A 19,209-nucleotide genomic window follows, 5' to 3' on the forward strand; every position below is an offset into this window, starting at 1 on the left:
ATTCGAAATTAATAACACAAAAAAATCTTTTATATTTATATTTATATAGTATTTATGATCTGTAATTTCCACGAACATATATTTCAAAAATAAACCGCCATTTTTATTGTTATTGAAATATATAAATTCTTTCTTTCTTTATCCTCGCCTTTTTCCATGTTTATATGGGGTCGGCGTTTTTTTCTCTAATGCGTTTCTTCCATTTTTCCCTACAAGGGCTTCTCTCTTCAGTCCCCTCTGGTTTAAATCTTCTTTCCAACGCATCTTTGGTCTTCTTCTTTTATTAACAAGAAAATTGTTAATAAAAGGAAAGAGGAAAAGAAAATATTTCAATTTGTTAACAATTATAACAAATTGAAATATATAAATATGAATATGATATTTTATCAACAATAGTTTACTTCCGAGAACCTCTTTGCAGTAAATACGACCGCACGTATTTATCTATATTGTTACGATAGGTTCGGTGTTTACGTTGCATGTGCATTGCACTATTAATGACCAAGATCAAAAGGCCAAGTATCGTATTTAAGTCCAAAACTCCAAAACGAATTTATTTCTTTACTAGCATCTAAAGTTCGAAATAAAATTATAAATAATATAAAGAGAGCAAAATATTTTAGCATAATAATTGATAGTACTCCTGATGTATCTCATAAAGAACAAGTATGCCAGATTATCAGATATGTCAAAATTGAAAATGAAATGGTAACTATCGAAGAAAGATTTGTTGTTTTTGTAACGTTACATGGTGTTTTCATGTAACGTTGTTCTCGTTCGTATATTTCTTAACTCCATCAAAAAGGTATTTCTTTTCATTTCTATGCGACAATACGATTTATAATTAATTGTTTTTTTTTTTAACATTACAAATTGCTCTTTGGATTTTCAAAAATACATATAACATTACTTTAGAAGAATTGAATAATTCAACATTTTTATAATTTTATTTATTATAAAAAAGATTATTTCAACTTTAAAAAGTTTTCTAATAAATATTATTTTAACAAAATAATCCTTTCTTAAATATTTCAAATCCATTAATGTTTTTACGTAACACGTATCGCAAAAATACGACGGAGCCGTAATACGTCACACGTGGTTAAAAATATATTACAATACCTAACGAATTCTTAGAATGTATTGTTGGCTTTTTCTATTATAAGTAGCTATTGTTAAGCGAAAACTTGTTCCAAATTTTCACGTTTTTTCTTCCTTTTTCTTAGCCTTCCTGGAAATTTTGTGATTAAGAATACTTCAGGAATGTATGGAAGGCAGAGAAGGCTCTGTGTGTCCAAGCATCTTTAAGGCCGCGGAATGAAGACAGAAGATGCGGCCGGGAGGAAGAGAGGGCTCTCTGTGTGCCGTTTCTTGATAGCACGATTGAGCGAAAAGGCCGACGGGACATAAAGAAGGTTCTGTGTGTTCGCATCTATATTCCAACTATATAAGAACTGGGATTTCAACAACTGTGTGAAGACTGTTTTATAATAACTCTGCACGGACTTCTCAATCTGACAACTATTCGTCCACTTTTCATTATTTATTATTCATTAATTGTCTGTAATATAATTCATTCAAACTCTATGAAAAATGTTATGACAAAAAACATACTTATGTCGGGAAAAATTGTAATGCGGCTGCGACCGCTCCAAAAATTGTAAACTCCTGCAAAGCTTGGCGAAGCAGGATATATTGGAATAAAGCAGAGCACCTAAACTCCTGATGCGGCCAAGCACCAGGAACGAAGGAATGCTCTATTAAGTGTGTGTTCGCATCTATAAAACCCCTCGAGAGAAGACAGGAGACGTCGACGAAAGTCGGAGAAGGCTCTTTGTGTCTCGCTTATTTAAGGCTACCTTGGTTGAAGACAGAAGACGCGGACGGCAAATATTTTCAGTCAAATTTTGTAATAAACATTTTTTTACAAATCAACAATATACTTTTCTTTTTGTTTTGTGTAGTATTTTATTAATTTTTTCCTAAGAATTAACATATGGTTTTTTTTTTAAAAAAATTGATAAAACGAATTTTAAAAAAGATTTTTAATGGAATGGGTATAAAAATTTAATTAAATTCAGTTATAAAACAAAAGACTAGTGAAACCTTATATCTTTTTCTTCCAATAACCGTATTGAATCAGAGAGATAGTCTGATTTAATTTTTTTTTTTTTTTTATGATTGACTTCTAAAATTGTGAAGGAGTTGGTAAGGGGACTTACAGAGTTCAGCTTAGGGCTTCGAAATGCTTCAATCCGACCCTGTGTCCCATACAAAATTACTGGCATTTTAAACTTTAAGAAAATATCTTTTAAAATTGACAGCATAACTTGTTTATGTAAAGCTGGACAATCGGGAAAACCGCCCATTCTTAACAGTCTAATCCACTCTTTCAGAATTCAGAGCAGCTCATAAATATAACCGACCGATTTCCGAATAATCATCTGTTTTTCATGTGAGAATATACGAAAACGTATATCAGGCTCGGGCTTTGAAACTGCAATTTAGAACGCAACAGAAAGCTTTGCTTTTTCTATTGCTATTCATCTTTACTGCTGATGCTGACTTAAGGCTGTTGTATAGAACTCATCATGGAATTTCGGGACTTTGAGTATATATCTGAACTTAGGGAACCGAGAAGGGTTCAACGATACCCTACTTTTGGATCGGAGACGAAAAATAAGAAAGTTGTCATATTTACGATTTCTTGCCTTTAACAATGCATTCTACGAGGGTACCGTTGAACTCGTCTCGGCTTCCTGAGTTCAGATATATACTAAAAGTCCCGAAATTCCATGGGGGAGTAATCTATACAACTTCCATCTACTGAACGTGATTTAGAGCACCATCTCGTGTCGCTATGTCCTTTAAGTGTTGTCTTTAGTGATGTTGTAATTTTTTCCCCATCATCGGGTAAAAGAAGCAAAAAACAAATGGCATAGTCTATATTAGATTTTCCATTAGGGGAAACAAAAGTATATTCAGCGGGGATATCTCCCCTTATTCTATCATTTAACACCAATAATTGGTTATTAATAACGAATTGCAAGAGAATCTTACCATCCGAATTTAGCAATTTATCTTTAGAAGCTCTCTTATTTCTTACGTTCACAGGCGACTGAGGGAAGACAGAATCTATTTCCTCACCTGTACGTGCATTGAAATCGCCACCGATAAACGCACTATATTAGACCATCTTTCTATGTGATTTTGAGCCTCATGGAAAACGGTTTTCCTCTCTGTAGACGGAGAAATGTAGAATAAAATGATTCCTAGATAAGTACTACTCCATAATATTTTAATATTTTCATTTAATGCTATAATCGTAAATATAAAATGGTCAGAAAAATATTTCTATTCGACTATACATACAGAGATGAGTCTAGCTGATTTGTCCCTTCACACGCTGTACGAGGCAATAACAGTTCCACCGGCAAAGTCGACCTTTCTTTGTAGGCTACCATTCGTCGCAAAATGTAAAATAGTTAAAAAGTCTAGCGGCGGCACAGCATAATTAAAATTTAAAAAATTACATTTAATAAAAATTTAACTATTTTACATTTTGCGGCGAATGGTAGCCTACAAAGAAAGGTCGACTTTGCCGGTGGAACTGTTATTGCCTCGTACAGCGTGTGAAGGGACAAATCAGCTAGACTCATCTATGTATGTATAGTCGAATAGAAATATTTTTCTGTAAAGCCATATTGGTCCCGGCAATTTTTATTAAATGGTCAGATATATATTGGCTAAATATTTCGCTGAGATTCTTCTTAGTCAAAAGCATTATTCCACGAGAAGGTCGACCAAACCACTTTTCCACTGGGCTTTACTTATGATTATTCTATTTTCGTGTTCTAAATAATTATTTGTTGCTTCAGACAAGGGTGTCGTCCTATGTCTGTAATTCCAAGAATTGAATTCGAGTTTATAAATTCTCTAACAGCGGGATTATATAGTCTACCCCCAAGATCTTGAATGTTCCAGAAATTAATCAATAAATTTTTGGTGTCGCAGTTTAACTTTCTCAAACCTATTTCTCTCTCTAAACCATCCGATACAACCAAATTAGCTCCAAAGTTTTTTTTAAATGTTATCCATTTCCTGTTCAAACTCAGGTTCACTTTATTATTATCTTCTATCATTTCTAAATTTAATTTGAGGCTATTTCTAAAAAATTATTCAATTGTATTATTTCTTTAGAGTTAATATCATAAGTATACATTATATTGTCCTTAATAAAGTAATTATCTCTAACTAGTATTTTATTGTTGGCTAATTTTTCTAACTTAATCTTAGATAATATCTGTTTTCTTCTGATTCTGGATCTTAGACATAAGTGTGCTGTTACTATTATTTTTTTCTTCGTTTCATCCACGATATTCGGCCTTAGTAACCAAAATTTTTTAAGTACTAAATTTCTGGCTTTAACTGTTTCCATCATGACTTTTATTATTTGTTTATTTTTATTATTTTTTAGATGTTCTAAGCCTACTATTTCTAAGTTGTTAAGTCCTAGATTTTCTTTGATAAATGTTTTAACTTCATCAAGTACATCCACAGATTGAAATGGGTAATTAAAAATAATTAAGTTATTTTTTGTGGTCTCGTTTAACGATCTATCAAATTCAAATTCGACTTTACCTTTTAAGTTGTTGGTAGAGTTTGACCTTGCTTCCAGTACGTGTATTTTTTGGCCATTTATCTTCATCTCTTCTTTAGCATTGAGGTTGTCTTCTTTCATCTTGTTAATTTCCGATTTTATCGATTGGATTTCCAAGTTTAAGAGAGAAAACTTATCCTGGATCAATTCGTAGATTGATTTTAATGTATATCTAGACTCATCGCCACTTTGTAAGTCAGATTTTGTTGCCGGTTCAAAAAAGTCTTTAATGGTTGAATTTCTTGCAGTTCCAAAGGATCCTTTCTCCTCTTCTTCTAGATATTCCTCTCCCGATAATTCCACCAGTTCATTATCCTCCTCAACAACGTTGGTATTTTCCTTGCAAGATCTTCCTCGCCCCCTCTTTTGCATAAATGATTGACTAGTTTGGGGAGGGGAACGAAGAAAAGGACCGGGATTTGTTTCGATTCCCGCGATTAATAGTAATGTCTTAATTAATTTCTCGGGTAATAATTTTTCTTGAGAACTTATCGTAACTTGAAACTTAATAATATAACTCAAATTATCCATTACGAAGTCAATCCAAGCGCTCTGCAAAAAAGTCACCAACACACCTACAGTCTGGAACACGTCCCCCAATTATATATATAAGAAATTCTTATCTGTCGAAATATTCTTATAAATATAAATTCTTATCTGTCGAAATATTCTTAACCGTAACGGTTAAGAATATTTCGTTTCTTACGTTACGCTAAAAAAATTTTTACAAGAAACATAAACATAGCGAAAAAAATAACTTTTATTTGCTAGCCAACTTTCAACTTTAAACTGGCGGTGGACAATGGAATTATAACAAATTCGAATCTGTGGAACGTTTCGATAAACAATATTTCTATTTTTATAAAACTAATTTTATTTTTATCAAAATTTTTGTACGATATATTGTGTAATCTGCCAAAATATTACTTACATTTATATCTGAAGCAATTATTCTCAAGAAATAAAGCAAAAAATCGTAAAAGTTTATTTCTCATTCGAAAATCGCCCACTTACAACAAAGAAAGTGAAACAATGGAAAAATGTATTGTTGCCGATATTGTTGCGTTTCGCGCACGATCAAGCCGATTTAGTAAAAATACCTGATTATTTTTAATTCAATGCATATTTATTAATTTATTTTCGTTTTAATGATTTTTATTTTTTAAAGCTTATTCTGCAATGTCAGAACAATTGGGCAAGGGCTTTTTACATGCTATATAAATTAAACTCTTTAAAGTACTTGCAGGAGATAATAACTTACTTTATTTAGGAACTTTCTCTTGCATATGTAACAATTTTATTTATTATTATATAAAAATTAATAAATAAATTTATAAAAACATATTAAACAAAAGGCAAACAATAGAAATATCTATTTCAACTTTATTTATAATATTATTTTATAATAAAGAATTCTAGAAAACTTTCTATTACAAAATGGCGGTGGCCATTGGAAACAGCACAAACTCCAATCTCTCGAACGTTACGATCAAAAATATTTTGTTTCTTACGTTACGCAATGTTTTGCTAATTAAATTTCTACAAAAAATATCGAAATAGAGATGAAAATGACTTTTAAGTTCTAGCAAATTTCTGTTTCAAGATGTCGGCGGCCAGTGGAAAAATAACAAATTCTAATCTGTCGAACGTTACGATAAAAAATATTTCGTTTTTCACGTTACGTTACAGAAATTTCTACAAGAAATATGAAAATAGCGATGAAAATAACTTTCATTTGCTAGCGAATTCTGAATCCAACATGGCGGCGGCCTGTTGAAATAACACAAAATCCACTCTGTCAAACGTTCCGATTAAAATATTTCGTTTGTAACGTTACGCAATGTTCCCTTAATTAAATTTCTACAAAAAATATGAAAATAACGAAAAAATAACTTTTAATGTCTAGCGAACCTTGTATTTCAAGATGGCAACGGCCATTAAAAATATAAATACTAATATGTCGAACGTTACCATTAAAATTATTTTTTTTCTCACATTACGCTATCAAATTTCTATAAAATTATGAAAATAGCCAAAAAAATACTTTTAATTGCTTCTTTTAATTGCGAACTTCTAATTTCAAAATGGCGGCAGCCAGTGGAAATAGCACAAATTTTAAACTGTCGAAAGTTACGATTAAAAATATTCCGTTTGTGAGGTTACGCAATGTTTCGCTAATTTAATTTCTACAAGAAAAATCGAAATAGTGAAAAAAAATTACTTTTAATTTCTAGCGAAACTTCTACTTCGTATTGGCAGCGGCCATTAAAAATATAAATTCTAATATGTCAAAAGTTACGATTTAAATTATCTGTTTTTTACGTTACGCTATTAAATTTCTACAATAATTATGAAAATAGCAAAAAAATAAGTTGTAACTGCTAGCGAACTTTTTATTTCAAGATGGCGGTAGCCAGTTGAAATAGCACAAATTTTAATCTGTCGAACGTTACGATTAAAAACATTTTCTTTCTTACGTTACGCAATGTTTTACGCTACGCATATTTTAAACGGTTGTGGAATATTCCAAATTAGTTTAAAATATTGAAATTTATCGATAAATGGATATTTATATTATAGTTCTGTGCTCTTACTAAACTTGAAAAAACCTTATAATTACTCAATGATAAATTTTTAAACAGGTAGTTCTATTTTTATTAAAATATTTGTACATATATTGTGTAATCTGCCGAAATATTACTCACATTTATACCTGAAGCAATTATTCTCAAGAAATAAAGCAAAAAATCGCAAAACTTTCTTTCTCATTCGAAAATCGCCCACTTACAACAAAGAAAGTGGAACAATAGAAAAATATATTGTTGCCGATATTGTTGCGTTTCGTGTGACGATCAATTCGATTTAGTAAAACTACCTGATTTTTTTTAATTCAACAAACATCGAAATAGCGTAAAAATAATTTTTAATTTCTAGCGGACTTTCTATTTCAAGAGAGCGGTAACCAGTAAAAATGTAACGAATTTTGATCATTCCAACGTCACGATAAAAAAATGTTTCGTTTTTCACATTACGCTACAGAAATTTCTACAAGAAATATAAAAATAGCCATAAAAATGACTTTTAGTTTCTAGCAAACCTGTAATTTCAAAAGAGCGGCGGCCATTGGAAATATAACAAATTCTGATCTCTCGAACGTTACGATAAAAAATATTTCGTTTTTCACGTTACGCGACAGAGATTTTTACAAGTGATATGAAAATAGCGAAAAAAATAACTTTTAATTTCTAGCTAACTTGTAATTTCAAGAGAGCAACGGCCAATAAAAATGTAACAAATTCCAATCTGTCGTACGTTACGTTTAAAAATATTTCGTTTTTCACGTTACGCTACAGAAATTTCTACAAGAAATATGAAAATAGCGAAAGAAATGATTATTAATTTCTATCGAACTTTTAATTTCAAGATGGCGATGGCCAGTGGAAATAGCACAAATTCCAATCTGTCGAACGTTACGTTAAAAATATTTGATTTCTTACGTTACGCTATTAAATTTTTACAAAAATTATGAAAATAGCGAAAATAAAAAACTTTTAATTGCTAGCGAACATTTAATATCAAGATGGCGGCAACCAATAGAAATAGCACAAATTCCAATCTGTCGAACGTTACAATTAAAAATATTTTCTTTCTTACGTTACGCAATATTTTGCTAATTAAATTTCTACAAAAAATATCGAAATAACGAAAAAATGACTATTAATGTTTAGCGAACTTTCTATGTCAAGATGGCGGCGGCCATAAAAAATATAACAAAGTTTAATTTGTCGAATGTTACGATAAAAAATATTTCGTTTTTTAGTTACGCTACAGAAATGTCTACAAAAAATATGAAAATAGCGAAAAATGACTATTCATGTGTAGCGAACCTTCTATTTGTTGATGGCGGTGGCCATTAAAAATATAAATTCTAATTTGTTAAACGTCACGATTAAAATTATTTTTTTCACATTACGCTATTAAATTTCAAAAAAAAAATAAAAAAATAGCGAAAAAGAAACTTGTAATTGCTAGCGAACTTTTAAAATCAAGATGGCGGCAACCAGTGCAAATAGCACAAATTCTAATTTGTCGAACGTTACGATTAAAAATATGGGGATACTATTGATTACCACCTATGGAATTTCGGGTCTTTGAGTATATGTTTGAACTCAGGGGACCGAGACGAGTTCAACGATACCCTACTTTTGGACCTTAGACGAAAAATAAAAAATTATACTTTTTTGGCGATCGCGCGATGATCGGGAGAGGCGTCGCTCTCTCCGCTAAGTCTGCTTCGCTATCGCGATCGGGAGTCGCGTCGCTTGCCGTCAAAATGCGTTTTATGCCGTTATCTCATCATCTTTATTGATAATAAAACTTTAACAACTTACACATCTACAGAGGATACTGTTGTTTAATGTTCTCAATGAACTTGAAGAAGGGGTCCACATTCTGTTGCTGCGCGTCACGGAGCCACAGATATTCGCACAGATGCAAAGCTAGATTATCATCTCTTATTCCTCCACGGCTGAGTCGCTTTCGCAGTGGTCGCCAGTTAGACTCTATAGTTTGTGTATTGGCACCATCTTCGGGATTTACAAAATTCTCGCTATGATTCACGGTTTGGTGCTCGTATCCATATTCTTCTAATCCACTATATTTTTTCCAAAGATCCGAGATGACTGTAGTTCCGGGTTCCACATGCTTCTGTATGAGAGCAACCAATGTTGGCTTGTCTCGGCAGTTTTCAGGGCATATCTCTAATCAATAGCCTCCTTCTCGGTCGATCATGCCCAACAACCATTGTCCATCCACCATCCTGCCACGATTGTATTTTCGAGGTCTTAATTTCATTTCATCCACTTCTACTATATGACCGGGTCCGCCAATTTTACCTTTTGAATCGTACTGTGCGTCTAATGCATTCATGGTGACCTCACAACAGTAATTGAACCAATTTACTACGGTACTCGGGGAGGTCTTTTCATCTTCAAACGACGATTCGTGGATTGCTTTATCTAGTGCCATCTGGTGCGCTCAGTAGTACATTAGAATGATTCCTTTCCGTGGTGAGATTTTGATTTCTTCAAAGAAAGTACCAGCAGTGATTTGTTGTTGCTTCCGTGCTTCTGGCATCGCAGACGTCCCCATCCTTTGCCTTTATCTTTCTCTACGGTGAACGCTTCTAATTTCATCCACTCTCTGCATCTATTACACTTTTATGCTTTACGAAGGAGACTTTGATCTTGTAACCACTCGAACCATGTTTCCTTATCTTTGACTACTTCTAATGCTAGCTTAAGGAAGTTCATTTTCAAAATTGCTGCGTAGAAAATAGAAAATTAAGCAGACTACACCGTAAATGGAAGCACCGCCACCTTGCGGTGAAAATGTGCAAACCAAACTAGTTAAATAAATAAATAACTTAGGTTAAGTTATTTAACGAAGTTAACTAACTTAAATAACCTAACTTAGTTAAATAAAATTAAATAAAAATAAATAACTAACCTAAATAGAAAAAAGAAAATTAAGCAGACGACACCGTAGTTGCTAGTACCGCCATCTTGCGGTAAAGTCTGCAAACCATTAAAAAAAGTTCTGTGAAAGGTAAGAAATTGCACGAACAGTCTAACGCCACTTCCTTTTTTTTCTTTTGTTCAAGAACTACCGTGAATCAATAACTAATGACGTTTAGCACATGGCGGCCTGCAGGCGGCTCCCCTCCGGGAGGTCAGTCGAGAGCACGAACAGTCGGAATGGCCACCATGTTCGCTTCCATAAGTAACATTAACCGAAATGGTAAATATGATAACTTTCTTATTTTTTCTCCGGTCCAAAAGTAGGGGGATCTGAACTGAGGAGACCGAGACGAGTTCAACAATACCCTACTTTTAGACCGGAGACAAAAAATAAAAAAGTTATCATACTTTTTTCCGGTGATCGCGCGATGATCGGAAGTCGCGTCGCTCTCTCCGCTCTCGTATCGCGTGTTTAACACTTCCATTGTTACGTAACACTTCCATTGTTACGTAACACTTCCATTGTTGACAATTCCATTGTTACTTAACACGTCCATTGTTGAGATTTCCATTGTTACTTAACACTTCCATTGTTGATGGAAGTGTTAAAACTTAATCCTGTTCCTCTCCCCCGTGGGGAGGAATTTCGAAAAATCCCTTCTTAGTGTGCGTTCTCGTGACGTACCCTAACCGTGTACCAAACTTCAACATTCAATTCGTAACCGTTTGGGCTCTGCGCTGATTATTATTATTATTATCATCTCGTCTCGATTATATATATAGATACCGCCAAACCTTAATGCATGCAGCTATACATATACATATATATATAGTTATAAACTTATCATGTATGTCTTAAGTTTATAACTATTCATAAAATATAAAAATAGGAAATTTGCAAAGAAATCGAAACACTAAATTGATTTTTTCTGTAATTTCTCGTGAAATTTTCTCAAAGGTCATTTTATGAATCGCGGTAATTCGCTCAAAGAAAAATGCGAAAAATAAAAAGACTACATTAATTAAGAATTATTTAAGCATGACCATCGTGACATAAATAGGTAATATTTTTATACGCGATAATTTTGCATATTTTATGATCGATACTAAATACAAACAATATCAACAATTAAAGACCTCAGGCACGCACAAAGAACGTATTCAACACTAGGAATCTAGAAATTTGTTGAAATAAAAAAACCTTTCATAATATCATGGGACAGGTCCTATACCTTGTATATATCTATATGAGAAGAGTCCCGTAAGTAAATGATCGTCTAGGGACTTGCACAATCTAAAACCTCTATTGCGCGGATTATTCGAGAAAATAAACACACCGATTAGAGATAAATTCAATAAATATATACTTTTGTACGTGGATCAATAAATAATGGCTTTTTATTTTTTTCAAAGCCACATAGATTTATGGTTGTTGATTAATTTAATAAAACATTTTATTTTTAGTTTTAATTATTCAGCAATTGTATATATTCTGTAACTGTTAATTAGAAAAAAATACTGTTAATTAGAAAAAAATAACTAACTAAAAGGTCAAAGAAGCAATAGCATATTTGCATAATAAGTCGTATGCTGTTTTATTTTGTCAATGTGCTGTACTGTCCGAGAATTTGTACAAAGTTGGTCAGGGAATGTCATGGAATTTCAAACAAAAATTTGAGTAGGAACCCTGTATATAGTTAATCCTGCCCCTTTAATTATCTTAATGTTAATGAATACAGCGAGAATTAATTAATTATTTATTTAAAGTAATAAATTTTACGTAAAAATAAACTAATTTTTAAATAAAATTTTAACGAATTTCGGAAAAAGCATATTTTTCATCAGATATTTAGTTAATGTTTAATAAACTTGGAGTCTTTGCAGACATATAATTTGAAATTTTATATGAAAATAGAAATACAGTAGGACCTGCTTAAGGTGATCAGCCTTGGAACCAAGATAAATGATACGATTAATTAATACTTTGTACCCTGAGGAAATTATTTCTCATGTTTCAGTTTTTAGAACATTTATTTAATGTGGAATGAATTTAGTTTCTCACGGTAGCTGTTGTTGAAGCAATTTTTGACAATGGAAAATACTGCAATATGTGGGAGGCAGATGTTGACCTCTTCTTGTCGACGCCACCAGGACATGTTTTGGACTGTTAGCCGCCTGCGGGCTACACATATTTGACCGCCCCTATTAATGCTGATCGCGAGTAAATTCAAAACCCACGACAGCGTACTATCGATAGTTTCATGTAGTTGACAGGGGGTAACAAAATCCATTAAAATATTTGATATATAATAAGTTTAATTTTATTCAAATCAATCCTACCAGTTGACAATAGGCGCTTTTCTGCGCCACCATGAAATACAAGCTGCAAATTAAAATGAAATTTTTCTTATTTGGTATATGAATATGTGTATATAAAAATTTATTTAAATTAACAACGCACATCTTTATTTAAATTGGGCTCAATTTGAAAAAATTGTAGACCTATAAATTCCCACTGTCGTCTGTCCGCATGTCTATCCTTCCTTAATCACGAAAACGGAGTTCGATACATGAAACTCGAGACCAAATATAGAAAGCTTGGGAGCGGCATGTCCCGATTAACTATACATCATTCAAAAAGTTCTCCCCCGAAAGGCGTTAGATAACGATCGGCAGGAGCCAGTTGATTACTATATTTACAGTATGAAAAATTATATTTTTAGTGCACTATCGGCCGCCAGCGTGCATGCACGCACTGCGTGCCTACCAAAACCGCCCCCGAGTCGTTCCAAGCGAGACCTTGTCGGCCTCCCATCCATCTTTCCTACGTGTTATATGTATAACCTTTGGCCCAAGTTTGGTTAGATTTGTTGAAATCCGGTCGTGTTAGAAATAATTGACTATTTAGACCCTGAAACGCGTCGTGAACAAAATGGTGTCGATTTCTTACCGAAATAATATATTGTGTAAGAGATATGGTACATTGCAGAGAAACTAAAAACAATTTATGTGCAAGTCCTGCGTACAATAAGAAACTGTTTATATGGAAGTGTCGCTACTTGTTATACTTTTAACACCTGGTATAACAAAGTGACGGCCGGATGTTTGAGCTGTTAAGACCTCAGTCTGCCGCTCTGAGATCGAATTCGGGCTGTTGAAGAACCCAGAGCGATTTGTACCTGATGTGTTAAGACTTGTCCCATAAAGTCCGGCAGCCCACATTATGGATCTTGAAAAACCTAGGATGGATAAGATTAAAACAGCCCTATTTTAGTGCCTTCGATAAACAAAAGAAAACTAAAAAAAATCAGCAGTTGCCATACTGCAAGTATGATGAAATATACGATGAGCACGAATATCTTTAATCATACTAAATTTCCAGAGATTTAACAAAAAAATTCATTACATAACGATTATTGATGCGATTTTCTGAAATCAAATTTAACTATAACAGCAAGAGAAAAATAACTTGTCAGGAAACGCGCCCGCCGTTCAATGAGCCGCTCCGCGACAAAAACAAGCTTAAGCAATAGCGTCGTCGAACGGTGCACACTCGGTAAGTAATCCTACAATTTTTGTTTATAGTATAGTTTATATGGATTATTCCCAATGTTGAGTCAAATTATGTTGTATGAAAAGTTGAGTCAAATTAGTCCATAATCGGTTAATTTTATGGAAGAAAACCTTTCAAACAGCCGTAGCCCCTAAACTGCACAAGTGCCGGGCTGTGATTGGCTCATGTATTTAAGTGATTCGTACAACACGGATTCGTATAACACGGAACGTATCTACCGTGTTATAGGGGGACTACTGTATTTTAATTTATTAATTAATTTTTTGTAAATTAAAGACACAGTGGCTTCAAAAGACCACCATTTATTACGTGCTTTTAGATTAAAACATTTGGACGACCTGACCTTTCTCTTTAGGCTACTTGGCCGCCTCTATTTAAAAAAACACAAAATTTATCCAATTAAAAATATAAAATTTTCTAAAAAAACTGGAATAGGTTAGTCTTACGACGTCTTCTAATAGTGTTCCGTCCTATTCCACTCGGAGATTTCGGCCGATTCGGCCGGAGGTCTTTTGAGTCGACTGTGTCTTTAATTTACAAAAATTAATTTAGCCATCCGACGAAAGAAACAAAAATTATTAATTAATGTTTAAATATGTATCTAAACACTTATTTTAGGTAAATCTATAAGCAATTTGGAAAAATATTTCGGTCTTCTAGGGTAGATCGGTAGTATTGATTTCGATACTTATGTGACCGGAGGGTCGGAGTCTCTTTGACCCCTCGTCAGGATGTGACACCACCGAGTCTGTCAAGACTCGGAAATCGCGACGCAGACTTCTTACGTCACGCGAGCGGTCGCGGGTGAGCGGGTATGTTCGCTGTGGAGGTGGAGGTAGGAGAACCGAGGAAGTGATTCACTCGGGACACTGGCTAAGTAACAAGAATAACTTTAATAAAAATGTATAAAAATTTACAGCACGACGCATAGCTAATAAGGACGTATTCCGAGATACACGGAGATAGAGAGTTTACAAACGATTCGCGAGGTGATAAATACCTTGGTTAAGGAGATGTGAGAGTTCCTTGAGCCGCCGGGTATCCACGATCCTAGACGGTATATTCCACAGAGGTTCACAATCCACAGAATAAACAGTCCACAATATAAAAGAATCCACACGGTACTATTTTCACGGTGTTAATTCCCGGTCTTCTAGGTGGAGTAACGCTTCGGTGGAGGTTGCGGAGTCCGCGGTGGCTAACCAAACGACGACTGACTGGATTTGTCATCGTTCCCTCGTATTATTTTTCCACTTGGGTTTTTTCCATGAGGTCAGAATCTCGTTGTTAAGGGTCGGGTGTCCAATACGTGAATTACTTCTGAAAGTTCCGGGTGACATACGCCTAACTAGATGGATCATCCTCAACGAGGAAGCAAGTTCGTGGGAAATAATTTTTATGGTTTTCAACAGATCTTTTGATAAAATGGTGGAGGGAAAAATCGAAAATTTTTGGATTGAACACCTTCGTCCCTTCGTCCGTCACACTTAAAATTGGTTGAGCGGTTAAAGTGGCCGTCTACCGTTCTGGGAATCCGGGAATCCGAATGGATCGTAAAACACAAGGGTTTTTTTCAGGAATGGTCTGTCCAAATATGTTGGGCCCCCATCCCTCATCAATTGGCCACCGTGACGGCCGGATGGTCGAGCGGTCAAGATGGCAGCCTACCACTCTGGGGGACCAGGAATCGAATCTGGACGGGTCGAAAAATCCCCAGGAATTTTTCAGGGGGTGGTTCGTCGGATATGGCGGGCCCATCCCTCACCCTCCGCCCGACCCATTGTGGGCCTGACCGAATCCAAAATGAGCTTGCTAAAAACGCTTAGTGTCCACAGGGCGGAAAGAATTTACAGAAATAATTTTTATAACATAAATTTTCTGTAAAATCACAAAGAAAATAAAGAAAAATATTATAAAACTAAATAATTTTAGTTTTTAATTTTTTTTTTTTTTAAATGAATTCATCAGTTACAACGAATTTATAAATAGATTTATTTATTTATATTTGCTAGTTAAAAAAATTTAGAAATTTAATAGTTATTATTATTTTTAGTCATTTAGATACTTTTATAAGATATTTGAAAATGATTTACGAGATTAAATATAATTATTGGAAAGTTGAAGTTAAGAAAACGGTCGCCATTATGTTTAGGTGAAGAAGTTGGAAAGGTGATCCTGATGTTGTTGAACTACACTAAACGACACGACAACAACGTCGGATATTGTACAGTAAATCATAGAAAACTCAAGTTTACGTGTGCGATTTTTACGAAAGCTTCAATACTAGTTGAAGCTTTCCAGGTTGTGTTCATGGAACTATGAACCTAGATTCGTTGTCTTTTGCTTTGTCTGATATAAGTTATTCAATTGCTAATTTAACGAAAAAGAATTACAAGACAAGTGTACAAGAAATTACACGTGTAAGTACGACATACATAATTATCATTTTCGAATAAAAACAATTAAAAAAAAAATTAGAATAAATAGGCTTAGGCCTATGTAGAATTCACATACTATTTTAACCAAATTACTAAAGATGGAAATGAAACTTTACTCACTTCAAATTTACAAAGGATTCTACGTTATGTAAGAGTATTTTTGGTACATTTGTGCCATTAGTTAATGTATCAGGTGAAAATCGTGAATCCCATATTTTATTATTTGAAAATCAAAAAAAATGTAGTAGTCTTTTACTTAAGAAATTAACAAATACCAAAACTCATTTTCATAAATAGAAAATAAACTTTGGAACATATCTTAAAAATCACATATAGGCTCCATATTTGCTGAAGATATAAACAAAAACATAAATTTGGTTTCAGTTTGAATTCTATTTCACTTAAAAACCACATTTGACCTAAAAAATAAGCTGAATGTAAATTTGAATCGTTCCTTACCGTCCGTCTTGTTTATAAAATTGAATTTAATATAGTATTCGTCATTGAAATAAAAATAAATCTGTAATACTCGATTTTTATACATTTGTATTCTAATTTAAGAACACCATTTTGGATTCTTAATTTTTAAATTGATCTGGTATATTTATATTGAGTTATGATTAAATTCCTGTTTTAGATATATATGATGATATTGAAGAATTAATAATTCTACCTCATTTTATTATTATTAAAATTGATACATTTAGGGTGATGGCACCAGTAGTTTACTATTTAAAGCTGTTTTAGACTTTGATGTTTTTTATTATGATGTGTAGTACTGCAAAAAGCAAAATTCACATATGAAAATAGGTTTGTTCTGTACTTGTAATGGAAAAGAGAACATTTTTTTATTTGACCTTTGTTTAAATTATGGAAGAAAATTAATCACATTGGCTGTTCACCCGGTAGTTGACCATGAAATTTCTGAGTCTGATGATCCAACTGTTGATCGCAGAAGTCAATTGCAATGTTTGTTTATATAAATTTGGTTGGATAAGTGGGAAATTTTACACATGAACATTTATGTGAATTATGGTTTATTTACTACACAAACATCATGTGAGCTGCATTTTTGCAGCAACGTCATAAGGGGTTCATGCTATTGATGAACATTTCAAATGGTACCACTTGCTGCAATAAGCACATCCAACATTTTGTTGATCATCCATTTCTGTATCACTCTCTGAATCCTCAGCACAGTGTGTACACTTTTGCTTCTCAGTGATCCCAACTTCATTTGTATTTAGTGATGCAAGAAATTTTCTGCATTTTTCCCCTCTGCCACTACATTTCCTGGAGGATCTTTCAGCATTTCTGTTTAGTCTTTCCATTTTCTTCCTTTCTTTTTTTTCTGTTTTTCTTCTTTTACTTTTTCCTTTTGTAATATGAACTCACTCCATGAATTAGATGCAATAGCATTTGGTGGACATTCTTTTTGTTCATATTTCTTTCTGTACCAATTGGTTGTGGCTGATACAAATGATGATAAAAGCCAGGAGACATGTTTCCATGTGATGATGTATATGGAATTGTTGGAGATTGATTTGAATTGGACTGGATTGTTTCAGAATTTTCAGAACTTGATGCAGCTCTAATAGACACTTTTTGGCTTCTAATAGCAGAAAAAGTGTCAGAGAGTGCTTCCTCTGTATACTGATTTATTTTGCATTTTTAAACTTTGCTTTTTACTGGTGGCAATTTTATGCTCTGACACCTGCAAGGTTTTTAAAACTATGAATTATACAATTGTTAATTTTGTTATTTTCAGTTTTTATGGATGATTTTGATTGGCTTGATATTTAAATATTAAATACTCTGGAATAACAGGCATTGGAAAGCCAGTATGCATTAGTGGTTGATTACTGGTTATTCTGCTCTGGTAGTCAACCAGCATAGTTGCACGATTGTTCATAGCAGTTGACAACCGAGTTTTCCTTCATTGAAAGTCTCACATATGTAGCAACTGTAAAAGGGAGACCTTGCAAGCTTATTTTCAATCATGGACACATTTTACGAAAAACATCACAAACTCCAGTAGTAGTTAAAATTATCTTATTCATACTGGAATGAATCACAAACTGTAAACAACCTTTAAAGTCCAAAAAGTAACAAAAAGTTTTTTATTAAAAACTTTTTGTTACTGAACTTTAAAGGTTGGACCTGATCTTGACCAAGGTCTGCCTCAGGTCTTTAAATTAATGAAAATTTCAAATTGAAATGCAAAGAACAAATTTTTCAAAATATTATTTTTAAAAATTGGAATAAAAACAATGCTATATAACAACAAAAATTAAATGGTGGTAAATATAAAATTTAACACAAAAATTTACATTATAACTTAATACCAATTAGTTTATAATTTGTTAGTATCGTTCCAGTTATTGGTGATATTTGTGTATCTGATTCAAACGATAGAACAGTTTTTTTTTGGTTGTACGTTCCTGAAGAAGGCCTCTAAATGACACCGAAAACGTTAGAGCATTAAAATCTATTTCTGCTGGAAGGTGTGTTTAGGTGTTAAATTTGTTAATACCAATTAATAAAACTTAATTTATGTTGGACCTCCTGGTTTTTCGTAAAAGAATTGCCACATGTACGAGACTATTTTTCCATCCTCGAAGTTAGTACATTTGCCAATCAGGCTGGCCTTGTATATTTCCAAGGCTTCTAGGACCCTAATATGTTTGAAACGATGTTGTACAATAATTTTTCCCGTCCCCATGGGTGAGGCAACCTGTTATTCTTATATGCCATTGAGAATGGAATCATCTTATGGTGTTTCCTGTGAAGATAGCTTGCCTAAACCTGTTCAGATGGACTAATTATATACAGATTTTGACTTAATGATCAACCACTGGAAGGGGTTGGTAATAGGAGCACTCTTTCCTTCCCTACATATTTTTGTATATAGTTTGATGTTGACATCAGAGAATTGGAAAACATTATATTGATCAAAACTTTATTAGTACTTCTGATTCTAAGAAAAACTTCAGTTAATTGTTGAATCAAATTTATGCT

The 19,209-nt window shown here is 33.3% G+C and overlaps 1 protein-coding gene across 3 annotated transcripts in view; it reads left to right on the forward strand.

Annotated features, from left to right (window-relative positions):
• Positions 1–15,854: 15,854 nt before the first annotated feature.
• Not1 (CCR4-NOT transcription complex subunit 1) overlaps positions 15,855–19,209 on the forward strand; it is a 124,722-nt gene continuing 121,367 nt past the window's right edge. For all 3 annotated transcript variants that reach the window (XM_067276294.1, XM_067276295.1, XM_067276296.1), the window contains exon 1: positions 15,855–16,173. In XM_067276294.1, the coding sequence (XP_067132395.1) occupies positions 16,072–16,173 (102 nt within the window). In that variant the 5' untranslated portion in view covers positions 15,855–16,071. The remainder of the gene's footprint in view (positions 16,174–19,209) is intronic.

The sequence above is a fragment of the Centruroides vittatus genome, unplaced genomic scaffold, assembly GCF_030686945.1.
Source record: "Centruroides vittatus isolate TY-2023 unplaced genomic scaffold, ASM3068694v2 contig_680, whole genome shotgun sequence".
Lineage (NCBI taxonomy): Eukaryota > Metazoa > Arthropoda > Arachnida > Scorpiones > Buthidae > Centruroides > Centruroides vittatus.